The sequence below is a fragment of the Lottia gigantea genome (genome assembly GCF_000327385.1).
Source record: "Lottia gigantea unplaced genomic scaffold LOTGIsca_23, whole genome shotgun sequence".
NCBI classification, from domain to species: domain Eukaryota; kingdom Metazoa; phylum Mollusca; class Gastropoda; family Lottiidae; genus Lottia; species Lottia gigantea.
In genome coordinates this window covers 285,159-305,667 of record NW_008708645.1, presented here as the reverse complement: position 1 = coordinate 305,667, position 20,509 = coordinate 285,159, and the positions used below count along the sequence as shown (strand labels likewise).

General features: G+C 31.6%; 1 protein-coding gene across 1 annotated transcript in view; it reads left to right on the top strand.

Moving 5' to 3' along the window:
* The window catches only part of LOTGIDRAFT_116228 (hypothetical protein), a gene marked incomplete at both ends in the record, with an annotated part of 52,696 nt that overhangs the window by 28,623 nt on the left and 3,564 nt on the right, over window positions 1-20,509 (top strand). The window contains 6 exons of the mRNA XM_009054889.1: window positions 14,465-14,531; window positions 15,319-15,439; window positions 16,701-16,782; window positions 17,324-17,447; window positions 18,263-18,370; window positions 19,544-19,644. Of these exons, the coding sequence (XP_009053137.1) occupies window positions 14,465-14,531; window positions 15,319-15,439; window positions 16,701-16,782; window positions 17,324-17,447; window positions 18,263-18,370; window positions 19,544-19,644 (603 nt within the window). The remainder of the gene's footprint in view (window positions 1-14,464; window positions 14,532-15,318; window positions 15,440-16,700; window positions 16,783-17,323; window positions 17,448-18,262; window positions 18,371-19,543; window positions 19,645-20,509) is intronic.

The following is a 20,509-nucleotide window of genomic DNA, read 5'->3' as shown; positions in this document are numbered from 1 at the left end:
CCCAGTTTCCCCCTGTCAGTGATGTAGGTAAGAGAGCCCGAAAGGAAAAAGCATCTAGACAATAAACCGAGGCTGTCTGTGCTACAGGCTGTGTACGTCAAAGATCCCTCAACACTAGTCAACAGTTGGAAATCGAAAAAGAGCAGGCTAATGCGGCTGTCCTGGCAAAATTTCCCTCATTGTACCCTGCATGGCGTTGCCAGTCTTGATTAGCCCACATGATGCAGAAAAGTAGGACGGTAAACTCCATTCATTCCGTTTCATTTTAACCTGATGTTCGTATGAAAAATCATATCTAAGAGCCACGTCCTTAATCAGCTGCTATAGCAACAGTAAATTAGCTTAGAGCATGTAAAGATCACCATAAATTTTATTAGAAATCTTTGCATCGCAATATGGCTGCATATGTTGCAAATTGATAGCGAATGTTGTAGAATTAGTCATTACAAGGTTTTTTTTTTGTGACAAGTTTATTTTTAGACACAAATGTTCGCAGTCAGGTGTGACAGGGCAATAGTTGGCAAAGTTGCAGGTTCAATTTTTTAGATGTCTTCGCCACACTGGAAAGGAAATTTTTTAGAGGAACTTTACATCTAGAAGGTTTAGCATTTGGCACATAAGATTTCTTTCAAATGAAAATAATAAAAAGAAATAGTTTACTTTTCATAATGATTTCCTGAAGTTATTGTGAGCTGAATAGAGCTTTTGTTTCACAGAGAATTGATAAAAACTGTCCAGATAGTGAGTGTTTACTGTTAATATAAAACACTTTTTATAAGACATAATTACCATTCTGGTTCACATTTAACTTTTATTTAGTTACATTCTTGTTCTGTTACATGATACCAATTGAATCAGGAAGCAATTTATTTACTTAGATCTGAAAGGGAGGTAACTATGAAAGCAAATTAACAGCCGAGTATTTTAGTTTAGATATTTATTGAGACTACAATTTGTCAAGTTTTATTTATTTGATTAGAATTTGAGCTCTTTAACATCCTCTCAACCTCATATGATCAAGGTATAGAGTCAAATATACGCAGAGTGTTGTCAAGAATTTAGCATACATCACTCAAAATATACTGAGAGTGTTGTCAGAATCCAGCATCAAGAAGCAAGAATTTAGCGTTCTTCACTCAGTCAAAATATACTGAGAGTGTACTCAGAATATTGTCTAAACCTAGCAATAAAGGATACTCATGATGTTAACATAATCAAGCATTGTTCACTCAATCAAGGGTTACTCAGTTAAGGTTCACTCGATCAAGGTTTATTCAGTACGGGTTTACTCAGTTAAGAAACACTCAATCAAGGTTTACTCAGTAAAGGTTTACTCGGTTAAGTTTCATTCAATCAAGGTTTACTAAATCTGGGTTTACTCAATCAGGGTTTACTCAGTTAAGTTTCACTCAATTAAGGTCAATATTCATTGTCAATATTCATCATCCACTCTTTTTCTATCTGTATATCAGTTCTAGTGTTGAATATTGATAGTGTGAAGATGATTTCCTATCTATATAAGATTTGGTTTAGTTAGTACTGTACTACTGAAATTATTATATATGATTATTCATATATTTATCTTAGAAACTAGATTATAAGAAAATCTCACATGGTATTCATTCAGTTTACATTTTTATATACAGAACTGGTTCCTCCTGTCAGTGATACAGGTTGGAGGGAATGACATGGAAAAAGTGTCTAGTCGTGCGGAAGGGACAATAAACCAAGCCCGATGTGCTACAGGCTGTGAAAAAAATAGTAGGCTAATGTCGCTGTCCTGACAGAATTTTCCTCGTTGCAACCTGCATGGTGTTGCTCATCTTCATTTATTAAGTGCAGAAGTGTAGGACATAAAACTCCATTCTTTTGTATAAGAACAATTACATACCTCTTGATAAGACTCCTCACTATGAGCATTTCCATTTTTGAAGTCAAGAATATCCATATGTATAAAAGAAACTTCCTATTTCATAATTGGTCTATGAGACTCTAGCAGACTGTATAACATGGAGTTAATGTTATTCTAGAGTAATAATCAATGTAAGAAATGTAAGAGAGTGGTTGTAGAAAGAAAGAGAGAGAGAGTAACATACTTAATGTTAGTTTGTGTTAGCAGTTTAGTACACTGTTATTGATTGAATTTTGTCTGCTACATTATAGAATAGAGTGAATGGAATAGAATGACTACTGTAGGAAATTGACTTCATGGGAAGTAAACTTGTTAGCAGGGGCTTAACAAGATGGGCGAGGGCACTGTGGACTTGAGTGGTATGAGACCCATCCCACAAGAAAATTTATTTCAACATACCATCATGCATTTGGAGACCAGTGGCGGCACCCCCTAAAAACTTGTACCCCCACTTTATTTTCAGCAAATCTATATTTCTACCTTTCTTCTCCAAAATATGTGTCACAATGCACAAAATCTATTCATTTTTTCTAACATTTTCTAGAGAGAACCCTGTAAGACACTCTATGAGAGGCTTGTGACTATGACACCACCAAAGAGTATCCAAAATTTGAATTCAGCCTCAGCATTTGGCCCCCTTATTGAGTTAATCTGCTCCCTATTTATACCCTCAGTCTCGGAAGGCTGGCACTGCAACTGTCAGATTTTAGATACTTTTTTTGGTACATTTTTTGTTAATTTTTTTTTCTGGGGCGGGGCAGTGGACTTGGTTCAACCAGTCCCTATAGTTGATACCAGTTCTTCACACTCAATTGAATGTGGTATTAGATTATAATATATAAGACAAGACCACCCTCTATCAGAATCTTCAAGACTATTAATATGTCACATCAATAATAAAGATCCTTTACAAAACTATTGAAAACATATTGGCTCAAATCAACTCCTTGGGGAACCCCAATTTTTAACATTTTAACTAAATGGTTCTCATTAGCTTTGGTTGGAAAAAGATTTGGAAACTGCAGGCAACTGTCAGACTTAAGCCTACCATTATTATTATAGAACATTAAAAACAGATGCTCTAGGGTATAAAGTTTACTTTTTAATACCTGACTGTTTCTATTAATTTTTGGAATCTTTGGTGTTTGAATAATAATCTTGTACTTGATGCCTTTTCATAAAGCCTGTTTTAGTTTATAAACTGTATTGGATTTGAAATTAGAGAATACTAACGATTATGGAATCCTTTTTTTATAGAGATTTCACACGACTAATAATGTTATACTTTGGTATTTGAAACTAAATGTGTACTGGGTGCATTTTACTGCACTGTGTGATGCAGGTCAGAAATTAGATCATAATATTTTTTTATATATATTATGAGAGAATCTCAGTTGTGTTTTGGCTTTGATCTTGATGTAATAGTGCATAAAATTGCTATTGGATAAGTAAAGGTTTAATTGAATTTTAATTTGTACAGTGAAACGCCTCTAAACCAGATCCTCTATAAACCGGATTACTCTGAATTTTAATTTGTAGCAGTTTTAAAGTTGGTTCCCTTAATTTTATGAATGACTGATCAAGAAAAATTGAAAAGTCTTTTTTTTTTGTTTATCGAGACTGTACATACACGGACATTTATGATTGGTTAAAACTAGTAATTATATGCAATAAGAACATATTGATATGATTAAGAATACATGATAATTCATTAGAAACACCAACACCATTTGAACCTAAAAAATAAGGAAACCCATCTTTAAATTGCCTTATGCAAAATTACAGTGCAGTATTTTGTTTTGAAACAGAAATTTCTCCTCTAAATAAAAATTAAATTGAATTGACTTGATTTGCTTTGATTTGATTTGGTTGAATTAAAGTTTAACTTGATTTGATTTGATTTGATTTGCTTGAATTAAAGTTTAACTTGATTTGATTTGCTTGAATTAAAGTTTTGATCTGCATGGTATGAAATATCAACAATAAATACAGTTAGTAAATCAGATAGCACCAACTGACCAAATACCAGTGTCATAGATTAGAAAGAAACTAACTCTATTTATCAGGAAGATCTACTAATAATAAGTAAATATTTAGATAATGCTAAACAATTAACACTCTATCTTATCTCTAGCTACAGATGATGATTTATATACTATGATTAATCACATCTTTTATTATTGCTAATAAAATCAACAGTGGTTTTATTGCTGGTTTTAATTTCATGGTAGAATTGAATAAATCTTTATAGCAACAGTAAAAATTGTATGTACTTGATTGAAAAAGTCAATTTTCTATTCAACAGAGAAAATATAGGAAACAGTACGGAATGGATGAAAAATTAGTAGTGTCAAACATTAATCGTTCAAAAAACTGTTCCAATTCAAGACTAGTGAGGAGAGGTGGTCTCAGAATGGAACAGATAAAATTTCGTAGTGTAAATGCTATCCGTTCCGAGAACAGTTCTTGCTCATGCGTCCTGACAATTTGACCTTTCACCCCAGTGTGTGAAAGATGAAATTGCTGCCAAATGAATTGTCTTTGTCTTCGTGGGAAGAGTTCCATTGAAATACGTCTGAGAACAGCAGATCGATTAGATCTGTTCTCGGAACGCTCCTAATTGTAGAAGTATAATCAGTAAAAATATTGTGATTTTATCATGCCCACGTCTAGACTCAGAACGGTAATATTGTGGTAATATTGTAGCGTCTTAATGTAAACGTGACCAGACAAAAGGGATAAGTTGCAATTTTCAACTTTCATATGGTCTTTAATACATCATACACATGTGGCACACAAAATCTTAGTTTATATAGAAGTCTCAATAACCATTTCACAAAGGTTTTACTGGTTTAAATTTTAAAAATTATGAGATTTGAACTTTAAAAAAGAAAACAAGTTCAAATTTTAGCACATTCCAAATATTAACCTAGAGTTGTGATCTCACATGTAGAAAATGAAAATGCTATAACTCCTTCAATTTTTACTGATTTTTATAAAACGTAGGTTTAAGAATGATATTGAACAAATTTTAACTAAAGCTAACTATGATGCCATTTGGCGGCTGTATGTTTTTGGCAGTAAAAAGTTTGTTATGTTGGTAGATGACAGGTTAACGATTCTGTGCTGTTGGTTTGGTAGTTGAAAATTCGTAAGATCCTGTCTGGTAGAATGATTTGGCAGTGAAACTCAGTCCTGGATGATTTGGCAATAGGTACTTGGTCATCTTCATTCTTCCAAATTCATTGTGATCATAGTAATTCTTGTTGATTGGTAGTTGAATGGTAATTCATGTTGATTGGTAGTTGAATGGTAATTCTTGTTGATTTGGTAGTCGAATGGTAATTCTTGTTTATTTGGTAGTTGAATGGTAATTCATGTTGATTGGTAGTTGGATGGTAATTCATGTTGATTGGTAGTTGAATGGTAATTCTTGTTGATTTGGTAGTCGAATGGTAATTCTTGTTTATTTGGTAGTTGAATGGTAATTCATGTTGATTGGTAGTTGGATGGTAATTCATGTTGATTGGTAGTTGAATGGTAATTCATGTTGATTGGTAGTTGAATGGTAATTCTTGTTGATTTGGTAGTTGAATGGTAATTGATTGGTAGTTGAATGGTAATTCATGTTGATTGGTAGTTGAATGGTAATTCTTGTTGATTTGGTAGTTGAATGGTAATTCTTGTTTATTTGGTAGTTGAATGGTAATTGATTGGTAGTTGAATGGTAATTCATGTTGATTGGTAGTTGAATGGTAATTCTTGTTGATTTGGTAGTTGAATGGTAATTCTTGTTTATTTGGTAGTTGAATGGTAATTGATTGGTAGTTGAATGGTAATTCATGTTGATTGGAAGTTGAATGGTAATTCTTGTTGATTTGGTAGTTGAATGGTAATTGATTGGTAGTTGAATGGTAGTTTGGTACCAAGTTGTATGATTAAGGGCTATATATCAGATGGTATGTAGATTGTCAGGTTGTTGTTATTTTTAGCTATGTTGATATATATTAAGTAAAACATTAGTTTGATGGTTGTATTTCTATTTTGTCTGTAAATGATGGTAGTTTTGTAAGTCAAACATTAAATGGTAATAGATATACTATGAAATCTATATTCACCTTGTACCATATGAACTTCGAAGTTTTCTTGACCAAATGTAACAACTTGTTGATTCCTTCCATCTTTCTTAGTTTAAACTTTTGGGTTACTCACTTGTGTGATATACAGTGAAACCTGCTCAAGAGACCTCCTTTATTAACCAATTACCTTCAATATGCGACCAAAGCAAAGACTCCTCTATGACTTTTCAAAATCAACGACTGATAACCGATCATCTTCAAAACGTTACCAGCGAACATGTATTTAAACGCCTTTGCCATAAAAATTAGTGAAATAAGCGACCATAACAGTTCTCATTATCTCCCTTGTATAAACATCACGTTGATTAACATATAGGTGAGATTAAAAGGGATTACATTGAAAACTCTATTGAAGAGACCTCCACCTTCATTAAGAGACCATTTTGAGATATTCCTTTACATTATCTACTGTGTATTAATTACAGTAAAGAAAATAAAAGCAGGCAAGAGTTTTGATAAATGTGTTCACCTGTTACTGTCAGGTAATTTGTTTCAGGGTATATTATAGGAAAAATGACACAGTATGATATATAAAACAGCAATATATTAGATACGCTAGAAAGATACTTTGTGAATTTTGTACCTTGTGAACTCTATAGAAACAGTTTTAATGTTTGAGGTTTTTTTCAACAGAAAAACTATCATTTTCATTGTCCCATGTTTTTTGGTTAAATGGATATTCCGATTTTTTATCAAAAAATTATAAATTATACCTGAAAATATTTCTAAAGTATGCTATTTATATCTATGTATCTTCTTGATCAAACTGAATTTGTTTTAAAAGGTTAATTAAAAAGGAGAGTACTAATTGTTGATTAAGCAGATTGAAGGAGTTTTGTTTGGCTTTTTAATGGCTGGATATAATCAGTTGAAATCTTTATGATACATAGGAGACATATTTCTTATTTTCTATTTTTCAATAGCTTCCAAAAAACATAACAAAGTTAAGTTATTGTTTTAAATTAATTTAATTTAACGGCTGGATATTTTTAGTTAAAACATGATACATTAAAGGGCACATTGCTCTATATTTTGTTGTATAGTTTTCACAAATTTGAGTAAAAAAGATTTTCCGAATGCAGAAAAAAAGTGGAGTGACCCTTTAAGATATTCTTAATATATTTTTTGGTGCAGTTCTTAATTCTACATTAAATTCTGCATCATATTTACCCTTTACAATAATAAAATATTTTCACTGTTAAAATAGTGCTCAATAAAACAATTTAGAAGCAAAGTAATAACATGTTTTTTTAGGTTCTGTTTTAATATTTCTATAAAATAGGAAGTAAACTTCTTTGTTCTCTTGAATTTCTTGTCCCTGTTCAGTGGCTATGCTCATTTTTTTTTTCTATGAGAAAGCTGTCAAGTTATATATTCATAATATGTTGACAGCAATAGCATGTGTTATTTTCTTGTAGATCAATATCTTAAGGAATTTGAGTCTTTTATAATGATTAAACAGTGCTCTAAACTTGAAAACAGGAAATATTTCTTTAATAGCAAACCTAGCACCTCTTAATAATATTTAACAGAGCAACAACCTGCACTTTTTGCTGCATCAACATTCCTAATGCCTGATTCATATACATTTGAAGATGGTTGCATACCAAAATAAACATTTTATACCTACATCGTAAAAACAGACAGGTAAAAAAAAATGGCAACTTGTGTTACAAATACCAAGCAGACTATTCACATCATTAAAATAACTCTGATGTAAGGAAAATGAATGCCAAATCAATCATTGTATTTTGTCTTTGTCTTCAAAATTTTATATTTCTGCTGTTTTATTTAAAGATGGGTTCCCTTATGAAAATGCCAATACTTATAAGAATAGAAAGTAGAGGTGTTGTGATGACTTACAAAAATACCAGTTTGTATTATGTCCATAATTAATTCATAATTAGCTAAATTAGAAGAGAATTACCAGCAGAATTCCAATGAGTGACTGATCAAGAAAGGTCAAAAAGCCTTTTTTTTGTTTATCCAGACTGTACATACATGTACATTTATGATTGGTTAAAAATTATATGCAACATAAATATATGGTTAAGAATACATGATAATTCATTAGAAACACCAAATAATCAAATAGTTTGCTTAATATAGACAAAAAAAAAAGGAAACCTATCTTTAATTGAAGCTAGTTCATTCTGTTCTAATTGATACACTGATGTGTTTTGTATGGTAATCAATATGAATGACTGGATGAATTAACACAAAACACTTCTTACCAATAAAATATTAAATGAAAAGACTACTTTCATATACCTTAAAGATGGGTTTCCTTAGTTTTATTGTCAAATTAAGCAAACCATTTGATTTAATTTAGCTTAATATTAGAACACCTCTATTCATATAAGTAATAGCATTTTCATTTTCATAAATGAAAATAAGATAACCCATCTTTAACACCTATAACTGTGTATTATAATCCTGAAGTGACATTCTGGGGTAGAAATCACATTAAATAATGGAACACTATTTTATGGTATACTACTCCTTAGTTTTATTGTACACAATGTTTCACCAATTTAAATGATCATCATCACATGAAATGTATATTTGTTGAAACGTTGTGTATAATAAAACTAAAGGGTAGTATACCATAAAATTGTGTAAAAAAGCTACATTTAGGGATAGTGATCGCTAAAATAACGGAACACAGGTTTTATTGTACACAATGTTTCAACAATTTACATTTCATGTGATGATGAAACATTTTGTACAATAAAACTAAGGTTTAGTATACCATAAAATTTTGTTCGTTATTTAATGTGATCTCTACCCCAGAATGTAGCTTTTTTACACAATTTGATGGTATTCCGTTATTTAGAATAGTATATTACTAAGTACTAAAACTGTAGAGATTATGGTGATGTCATCAGTCATTTATAAAAAAAGTAACGTTACTCACACCTGAGTTATATAGTTGTAGTAATTATGAAAAAGTTAATGAATGAAAGGAAGATTTACCTTAAGATATAATAATTCTGGTAGAGCAGAGTAGTGTCTACTACTCAGTAAGAGAAATCCATTCAATGATATCTGACTGTAGAATGTGTGCCAGGTCAGTGATATAGTTCCAATAGCATCCACAGAAGTACCGTGCCTGATTGAACTTAGTAAATAAACTTTCAACAGCTTGTGAATAGAATTTCAGACTTGGGTTATGGTTTTCCTGCTGTTTGCATCTTCTTAATTCAATTTTTACGCCTCCCTGGTGGGCCAGATGGGAAGATAGCCAACCAATGAAATACTGCCGTCTGCTTCCTACAGCTGTCTGTAAGTTTTGATACAATCCCAACTGTCAACAGATAAGCAGGCTATTTGAAACTAGAGTGATGATAAGAGTAGAGGCTTTTTCATGTGGCAGGAATTGGGGCGATGACAAATGGCGGCATTTAACTCTTCTGAGTCTGCCAATAAATAGATAAAAGCTTCTCAATTTCAATTGATAAGCTGGAGTGGAATTCTGCAGTTACTTTGGTTCTAGAAACAATTTCTTTGATGGTGTGAAGGTTATATTTAAAATAAAGTTATTTTATCAGTCAATGTTATCAGTGTTGTTGTCTAGAACAGCAGTAATTCACTGAAACTTAACAATTTATTTGGGGTGTAGTCTCAAAAATTCAAAATAAATCGGATAAAAAATAATTTGAAAACTAGTGCAAAAATATGAAGATATTTTTTGCAGAAAAATTGTTATTGAATTTCTTGAATGTTTTTTTTTTCTTCAATAACAAATTTCTAAGATTTCATGCTTGAAGCTAAAAAAATATTCCAAAAAATGACTTTTCTCTGTTATTGAAGACTGATATATGTAGAGTATTTAATTGTTTGTATTCAAAACCAAACCTTACTTCTTTTTTTTCTCAAGTGATATTTTGTTTTTACTTTCGACTATTTAAACTAGATAATGAGATATACAACCTGTAGTGAATAGTAAATATATCATAAAACCATATATTAGCTCTTTACTAGTTATATTGAGGTTTTGATAGGGATTGGTAATAATTATGGTATTTTCACAAGCCACCAAGATTAGAACCCACAACCACCATTTGTTCACCAAGAAAATCAGGTCATGTAAAGAATCAAGGCTGTAACTAACTATACAATAGAATTCCTCAGCATGAAGATCTTTCAAGATGTCTATGGTATTTTCACCCATCAAGATTAGAACCCACGACCACCATTTGATTAAAGTCATCAAGCAAATCAGGTCATGTAAAGAATTAAGGCTGTAACTAACTATGCAATAGAATCCCTCAGCATGAAGATCTTTCAAGATGGTTATGTTATTTTCACTAGCCCACCAAGATGAGAACCCATGACCACCATTTATTTTAAGTCACCAAACAAATCAGGTCATGTAAAGAATCAAGGCTGTAACTAACTAAGCAATAGAATCCCTAAGCATGAAGTCCTTTCAAGATGGCTATGGTATTTTCACAAGCCCACCAAGATTAAAACTCATGACCACCATTTGAATTTTATCAAAGTAACAAAGCATCTGACTCTATATAAAGAACAAAAACTGTGTTACAGAGCCTCAAATGATGAAGATCTTTCAAGGCAGTTAAGTTTCCATACATCTTGAAATGGATTCTTGTCTGTTATGAATTTCTGGTGATAAATATGTTTTAAAATGGAAAGAGATGAGCCAAGTCCTTAATTAGACCATATAGATGATAAATTACAATGTCTTGAAACATGACATGATGTACAGTGACACCTATATCTTTTATCTATATATACCACTTAATGTTCTAGTCTCAAACATGTTGATTCTTACAGTTTTTACATATTTATACAATGATATGAATGTCATTAATATGTTAAGTTGATTTTGTATTCATAATTGTTTCTTCTTGTAAAATGAAGCTGATAAGTCTACTCTTTAGTTCAGATGTGTATTTAAGGGGTGGGTCTGTGAAAGCTCTTTTTTTGAAGTCCACTGAACTGAAAACCAGTCCTGTAATTAGGTCAGTGTCCACAGGGGCTAGGCTCCAGCAAGTGAGAATTAAGGCCCCATCAAACCTTCTTCAGCTGAGATTGAATAATGGCAGTGTCGTACAAAACCAAAAAAATGAATATTTTGATATGGCCTGCACCACTTTGGCACCAATTAGTATACAGAAGTACAAGAAATGTACAAAAATCGCATAATTCCTTCAAAAATATTTAAAACTAGGAGTTTCTATTTCTATAGACGTCTTTTCTATATATCACAGAGTCTCAAGAAAAGACAAATTGTCTTTTTAATATTCAAACGCAGAAAATTCTGGACACACATGAATTTGAAGACTCAAACAGTGAGCTGTGAACATTATTACTGATTAGCTTAGCTATAAAATTCCTTTTTCTGAGACTAGAGTACGATTGGTAAAACGTTCAATAAGGAAGTGTATTGTGAAGAAGGGTAATTATGTGGTGATATAATCCAGTAAAAAATTTAAGGCTATTTGTTTTATCTAGTGGCTCTAAAACTTTTTGACCAATTCTCATAAATTGAATGAAAATAAATAAATTAAATTTTTGTACAATTTCTTCTTTGTATAAAATAAAAAGTCTATATTTGTTATTTATATATGAAGTAAGATATGTTTGTTTATAGTATAAAGCTATGTGTGATATATCCTTCAGGGAAATACATATTCTATATTCTTATTTAAACTCAAGATGTTACTTCCATTTTGTAGTTCAGTGTAAATTTTATATCTTGTTTAATATGAAATTATTTGAAACAGATGAAACTAAGTTTTAAAGGGATTGTAAAGAGGTTTTCTGAATTTTTTTATGTCCATTAGGGACACTGATGGTAACAATTTGCAATGTTCCAATTTTCTATCAGACGTCTGTGGTTCCTGCAATTCCACAGAATTTAAGTGTTCGATGAAGTCACTTGGAGCTCTTTACTATCCCGAAGTGCTGATCATTAGAGCTGTGTATCTACAGTTGTTACTGTAAATACTTGATTTTGCACTTACAACATTTGAAATTGTATGGATAAGCATATGTTAGTCCATCAATTAATAGATTGATATTGAGTTTACTATTGTACTGTGGTGGCTTTATAATTTATACTTATGTTTTGATATGTCTTGTCTATTTCCAAACACCTCATTCATAGCACTCTGAACTCTGAAATATATAATATTGTGGCAGTCCTTGTGTCAGTACTTTGGAAGTGGGTAAAAAATTCAAGAAGCGTTCGGTGCTAAGAAAGGATTTGAAGGACGTTTAAATTTTCCATGCAAAATTTAAGTCATTCCCCTTCTTTGGATATAGAAATCATTGCCATTTAGGGCCTTATTCTTGAAAACTTTGGATAATAAGTCTAAATTTAAAATCAATTTTAGCGATCGACCAATCAGATGACATGAATACTTAAGTTAAGTTTTTGAGAATAAGGCAACTGATTATTTTATATTCAAGGTAGTACTAGGCATATACTTTTATCTTATATTTACCATGATATTCTAAACTGACTACATGTGTTTAACTAAGAAAACATGGCGGTGTGTTTGATAGTAGAAACAGACCATACTGGAAGGAAAACGTCTATAGGTTAAATATTTCACCATCTTCTTCACACCTGGCTAGGAAATATAAAGTCAAATCATCTGATGAGTTCTATCTTGTGTTTCCCATTATGATTTTAGATCTATCTAGAAATCATCAAATATAGATCATCATTTGGACTATAATAATTCATCAGATAAAATGAGTTATTTAAAGGGACAGATGAACCATTCTTTTGACTAATCATACTTTAGTCTTAGAAAATGGAATTTTTTAGCTGAGCTAATCAGTAATAGTGTCCACAGCTCACTATCGAAATTTGAATCTTCAAGTCCATGTGTGTTTAGAATTATCTGCATTTGAATGTTAAAATGACGACTCGTCAATTTAAGATTTCTTGAGATATATAGAAATGACATATATAGAAATATAGTGAGTAAATTCCTATTTTGAAGTATTTTTAATGGAATTTTGTGATTTTCATACATTTCTTATACTTCTGAAGACTATTTACATATATTCAAGACTCAAATAAACCTCACCAAAATGACAAACCTGTCCCTTTAAAGGAGAACTGTACACCATCATAAGATCTATATTTTTTTATTTATTTTGTTGATCAAACCTTTATCAAATAGGTCTAGACCACGAAGAAATATACCCACAAGTTTGGCATCAATAACTTCTTATGGCAATTATTTGCAAGTGTCTTCAAGACTAGACAAATTCAGAAATCTCATGAAAACTTGTTAATTTTACAATATCCTTGGTCATAAAAAATAAAAATGTCATTTTTTTATGGATATTTTCTTTTTTCAGCTAATAATTAGAATATGAAAGCTTTCCTTTAAATGGGTTCCTTTATTTTTATTTATGAAAATGAAAATGCTAATACTTATATGAATAGAAAGTAGAGGTGTTCTAATGACTTGGAAAAATACCAGTTTGTCTAACATGTCCATTATTAATTCATAATTAGCTAAGTCAGAAGAGATTTACCAGCTGAATTCCAATGAGTGACCGATCAAGAAAGGTCAAAAAGTCTTCTTTTTTTTTATCCAGACTGTACATACATGGATGTTTCTGATTGGTTAAAACTCTTAATTATATGCAAGAAGAACACAATGATATGATTAAGAATACATGATTCATTTGAAACACCAATTAATCAAATAGTTTGCTTAATTCGATGCTAAAAAATAAGGAAACCCATCTTTAGGCTTTTACTTCATTAAATATTTTGGGTTGTTGTCCTTTAAGATCGGTCTGTTTTAACTTCCAAGATTCAGTGTTTCTAAAAAAATCTAAAGGTGCGGGCCAGGAGCGATCTTAGTCAGAAATTTTGTCAGCGATTAGAGTCTTGAGTAAAACCTTGTGTGTACCCATGCTTCCAAGACAAGATCATCGCGTCCCCAACAGGATTTAAAATATCAAACAAGTTTGAAGATTTGAAAAAAAAAGACAGACCGGCATCATGCAATCAGATTCATTTTCCTTTTAATTGCATGCACGTGATGATCAACATGGTGAAAAACGACCCAATGGTGACAAGATTCTAGTCGGCAACAAAAATCTCTGACCAAGACTATTGGTGTGTTCAGAGCTTAACTTTATCTCCTGCTGTTCACTGATAGGTACAAAAACTTGTAGAATGTTTGCTGGTGCTTACTATGCCTCTTATCATGCCTCTTATCTTCATTTTTCACACTTTATATAGATATCAGTTGGAATTCAATCTTCTGTCCTGTTAAATGTCTTCATCACCATCATACATTGTGTACATACCTACATTCCTACTTTCAACGAAATATTCAAGCATCATTACTATTATCATAATATATTCATTACCAGAATATTACATTTTGGTTTAAATTGTATTTTTCAGTCAGTAACTAATGAAGATGTCACTCAAGAAGAACTGGGCGGAGCTAAAACACATACAACAATTTCTGGTAAGTTAGTTACAGTATGAACTCTCTGATACTATCAATTAATAATTACATCAGAGCATTATAATTATCTAAATAATTGTTGTGATCTTTTACTTTGTCAATTTGCACCTTCCAATTTTCAATCAGATCGGTGTGATTCTAGCAATTCCACTAAAACTAAGTGTTTGATGAGATCACTTATCACGAAGGGCCTTAATAAAGCATATTTCACAATTAGTGACATCGGCAACCACTTAGTTTTAGTGGAATTCTAGGAACCACAGACATCTGAAAATTCATGCCATCATTGTCTCTGATACGCATAATAAAAAATGAGAAAACCTCTTTACAATGCCTTTATTTTAAAAAATGAGAAAACCTCTTTACAATGCCTTTATTTTAAAAAATTAGAAAACCTCTTTACAGTGCCTTTATTTTTAAAAATGAGAAAACCTCTTTACAGTGCCTTTATTTTTAAAAATTAGAAAACCTCTTTACAATGCCTTTATTTTTTTCAAACTTTTGAAATTAAGACTGACATATTATATTAGAAGTTTCTTTCTAAATCTATTTGATACAAATTGTAATTGGTTAGAATAGATAATGACAGCATTAATCATAGAGTTAAAACATAGATTATAGAAAGAATATATTAAATAAGTAATATAACTCTCAGAATAACTGTAAAATAAATATTTACATGTGTATTTTAATCAGATTGCAGTGGAAGTCTGGAACTCTTCAAAAATAGAAACAGGATAATAATGTTTTTTTCAAATATTGTTATAATTTAGGTTTCTTATTTTAGGTGTGGCACACAATGCATTTGCAAATGATGTGGATGCTTTACTCAATCTGCGTGACTTCGTAAACTTCCTGCCTTTGAGTAATAAAGAACCATCACCAACTAGACACTGTACAGATAGTCCGTAAGTTCCATCTTGTAGCCAATAAAACATTACAAAAAAAAGAGTTATATTATGTGGCAGATTTATAATAAGTACAGTGGTGTAACCTATTTTCGTGGATATAAGGAGTCAACACCGAATTTTGTCAAAGTTAAAGAAACAAAATCTTTTTTTTTATGTCTTAGATGTTTCCTCAGATATTCTACAAAATAATTAAAATTGGTTTGTTTCGATTTTCTTTATGAATCCCTCACTTTGACCCATATTTCATGAGCGTAACCTATTTACATGTGCAATGTTTGATCTATAAATAAGTTGAGAAAAACACGATGTATGGATACCGGGTGGTATAATTAACTTCTCAAGCATTAGTATTTATCTTTAATATCAATTCAATTCTTTAATATCAAAAACTAGTGACAATTCCTTCAAAGAGCCACGATTTTAAAAAAAATAGTGACTGACAAAATAAGATACGTAGCGTGATTTATTGCTAAAAGTCACTGAAACAACATAAGAATATGGCCCACTTTGTGTTCCATAGAAATTTTCTGCTGACACGGAATCTGCTAGTTGGTCATGTGACTTCATTCGTTGGACTACATTCTAGCAGACGACACTTTGAATTCCGATTACTGCGGGGGATTATAAGGAAATTTGGCCGATAAAAATGGTTACGTTTGGTAATAACTGAAATCCGCCATTTTGTATTTGTCAAAGTAAACATTAATACTTTTTACCTTACTTGAAACTACTGAATTCATTCTACTAGCTGATATTGTAGAGAAAACCCATGTTTATCAAAACAAGCAAATGCGGAGGTTAGGCGAGGTGGCACATGTAAATTATTATTTCCGGAAATGCACGAAAAATAGGTTAGCACGAAATTAGGTTACTTGACTGTATAATAATATTTGGTGTAGCAATTGATCATATTTCATATACTAAACCTGGAACTTTCAACCTGGGGGTAATTAACCCCAAGAGGGTCATTTTGACATTTAAGGGGTAGTGAGGCGCTTTGTGATCTAGCATAAAATTTTTGAACAATTATAATTTGAGTTGTTCTATTCAGTCAGGCTATTCTCCGACATAAACAAGATGGTAGAGAAAATCTATTAAGAGAAATCACGAAATTGTAAGGACTCTGAAAGGGATAATAGAAAGAAAACCCCTGCATTAAACAAATATACAAAAAAACATCCGAAGTGTTGGTTTTATAACCTTTTATACAAATTGATATGAAGATTGATTATTTGATTATTTGATTATTATATTACAGTAATAGATTGGTACCTGGTTTAAACTCTGTTGTACCATTAGAAACAACATCAGCCTATGATATTAAAGATGTTATAAATGGGGTAAGTATATAGTCTACAATATCATTCTTCTGTCACTGGATACAGTCGTATTTTATTGCTTTATTTTGATATAATATCAGATTATGTTATTGATAGTGATATAGACCTTATTCAAGTCTTGTTTTTGAGACATAACGCAAATTATGTCATCCATTGATAAGATGGCCACATTATATGAATGAATAGCCTATGTGACGTCACTGAACATGGCTCCCCCAGAAAAGAGTCCTACCAGACTTTGGCCCCCACTTTCAAATTTGTTATTTATTTTACATAGTGAAAGAATGGCCTGTGCCCCCTTGAACTATTTTGTGGCCCCATCACCTGATGTTTTCTAGACACTCTACTGAGATTCGACTGTTCAATAATCAGTGAATTATTGACAAGTAAACATGCAACTCGGTTATGTTGATGGTAATTTATTTAAGGTGATTTAATTTGTACCACATACTGATAATCAGCCGTCAAAGCAAGTTGATATTTGCTTCAATAAAAAAATAAGAATTAGAGTCTTCAGTCAGTTTTCTTGATTTTATTTTAGGTAGTGGATGAAGATGATTTTTTTGAAATTATGCCCAATTATGCTAAAAATATAGTAGTTGGTTTCGGTAGAATGAATGGTAAAACTGTTGGCATTGTGGGTAATCAACCAAAAGTAGCTGCAGGTATGTTTCATTGAAGGGGGAAAAGAGAAGTCCTGGAATATTTTTCTTATCATATAAAATCTAATTGTATGCCATCTAAGCAATATATTCAGAATAGAAATATTGTGTGCAATGATCAATTACAAATATATATCTGAATTGCAATCAATAAATTCAAAATCTGACAAAATTAACAAGATAGACTAGACATGAGTCCATCTGTCTCAATTGGAAAATCTTAGTTTATCTTGTGAATTATATTCTTACCCTAGTCAGTGATGTAGATAAAAGGGGCTGATATGGAAAAAGCATCTAGTCGTTCAGATGGGATAATAAACGAGGCCCTGTGTGCTACAGGCTGTGCACGTTAAAGATCCTTCGACAGTTGGAAATTGAAAAAGAGAGCAGGCTAATGCCACTGTCCTGGAAAAATTTCCCTCATTGTACCCTGCATGGCATTGCCCGTCTTCATTAGCCCACATGGTGCAGAAAAGTAGGACGTAAAACTCCATTCATTTTATTTTTTTAAATTATATTATTAGATAGAAAGAAAAAGCATTTTCTGTAAATTGTGTGCACACTAAGCTGGCCTCTCCATTTTAATATTATATAATGACTAATCAATTGACACAAGGCAATCTGCATTCAGCTTAAAAGTTTTTCAATAAATGTTGTTTTTATTAGATGCTTAACAGAGAGGTCATTGAACATTGATCTAACAATCTATCAATGAAAAATGTGGAAGAATAAAAAAGAAAATTGACATGACATAATGAACTGTAGCGTAATCTTATTGAGGAATGAATTGTCAGTAAACTCTGTTAATCTATTTTCAGGCTGTCTTGATATCAATGCTTCAGTGAAAGGTGCTAGATTTGTAAGATTCTGTGATGCTTTCAATATTCCTATTATAACATTTGTTGATGTTCCTGGCTTCTTGCCTGGTAAGTTGAAAAAGTTGCAGACTAAAAGCTCAATTTCTTTCTCAAATTCACAATTTGTGGTAAAACATTTCTCATTTTCATATCATTGTTGAGGATATAGTGAACCACAGAAGTAAAACTCCATTTATTTCATTTTACAGTGATCGTTTAGTAGAATGTAAACCTCTTTTTCAAAAGATTTTTCTTCTCAAACATTTTAAGATTTTGATAGATTCTAAAAGGATGCTGTTCACAGCTGTCTTTAAACTACATTTTTATAAATAAGGTTTCGTGTTCAAATTGGCTGTAAAACATTTCTCAATTTTAATCAGATATTAAGTTTCAGGGTTTATTTTTTTAAGTCTTTGTGTTTTCATAGGAGGGATTCTGCCTATTGCATTAGAAACTTTATCATGTCAGGTTTTTTTTCTTGCTATGTGCAGATGTGAATGTTCATCTTGAATAATATTTGAATTAATAGAACAGTTTCTTGGTACAGATCAAATTTAATTGGGTTTTTGGGTTTTTACCTCACATTTTTGATTTTAGAAAATTAAGTACACCACTATTATATATGTTTAAAGGAGCACCTTCACTAGCCATTTGACCAATCAAACCTTAGTTTCAGAAACAGGAATTTTCTTAGCTTACATAATCAGCTCATTGTCAAAATTCTAGCCTTCAAATCCATGTGTATCCACAATTATTCACCTTGGAAAGTTAAAAATTCAACTCAAATTTTAGTCAGACTATGCTAAATATACAAAACACATATATAGAAATAGACAGTGAAATTCTTAGATTGAGGTATATTTAACCAAAATACATTGGAATTTCCCTTTGAAATTTTTGTTATTCCTTGTTTTTTCCCCCTTAATTTGGAAGAAAGGTTAAATGTGTATTTACTGATTGGTTTTGGCTGACTGTGGTCATTAAGTTCTGGTTTTAGAATATGCAACTAGCATCTTACTTCTCATAGACATGGAGGAATTTCTTTTACAGACTGTCATAGTGGACATGGACTATCTTACTTGCTTGTTCTACAGTGAATAATTTAAGATATCTGTTTGCTATATTCAGTTTCGCTGTTTTTTTTAGCTTATTGCTTGGAGCAGTCTTTGAGCTAGATTTGTTGGCAGTCTCTAAATAGTAGTAATATTGTAGTTCATTATATAATATATATATATACTTCAGGTACCAATCAAGAATATGGTGGTATAATAAGACATGGGGCCAAATTATTATTTGCCTACGCTGAAGCTACTGTACCTAAAATTACAGTCATCACTAGAAAGGTAAGTGTGGTAATAGTCTATATATGACATATTTAAGTCTTTTTGAAGACATCGAAAACCTTTTTTACATTTTTTTTAGTCAAATTGAATGAGTCTCACATATTTCAATTGCTAATTTACAAAACAATTTATTTTAATTTCTAATCTAATGTTCTTTGTAATGGCCCTGTCGTCACACCCTAATGATTAGCCAGCGTAAGACATTGTAGAAAATTTTCCTTAAAACGCTGGCATGTTTTGAACAATTTTTTTCTTGATGTGTTCACAACAAGGTAGTATAAACTTATATAGAACAATATAATAATCTTTATTCGCAACATTTTGCACCATTTCTGGTCAAAGTTAATACATAAAATAACAAGTATATTCACAAAATGATAATATGATATACCAGTTTCCTCTAAAATGCTGTCACACCATGACAATTTGTCTAGTGCATTGCCAACATTTGCAAAAGTCAAATAAGTTATGGATAAGTTTTGTTTAAGTTGAAAGTATGCTGAAACACGCTGGTATATGTTGAAGTTTGAAATATAGGTTAAAAGAAAATGAAATGAATAGAGTTTTACGACCTACTTTTCTGCACCATGTGGGCTAATGAAGACGGCAACGCCATGCAGGGTGCAATGAGGGAAATTTTGCCAGGACAGCAGCATAAGCCTGCTCTTTTTCGATTTCCAACTGTCGAGGGATCTTTAATGCGCACAACCTGTAGCACACAGGGCCTCGGTTTATTGTCCCATTCGAACGACTTTTTCCATGTCAGCCCCTCTTACCTGAATCACTGACAGGGAAACCGGGTTGAAAAATCCGAAGGTATTATCTCGACCTATGCCTGGACATATAGGTTCAAAGCATGCAAGTA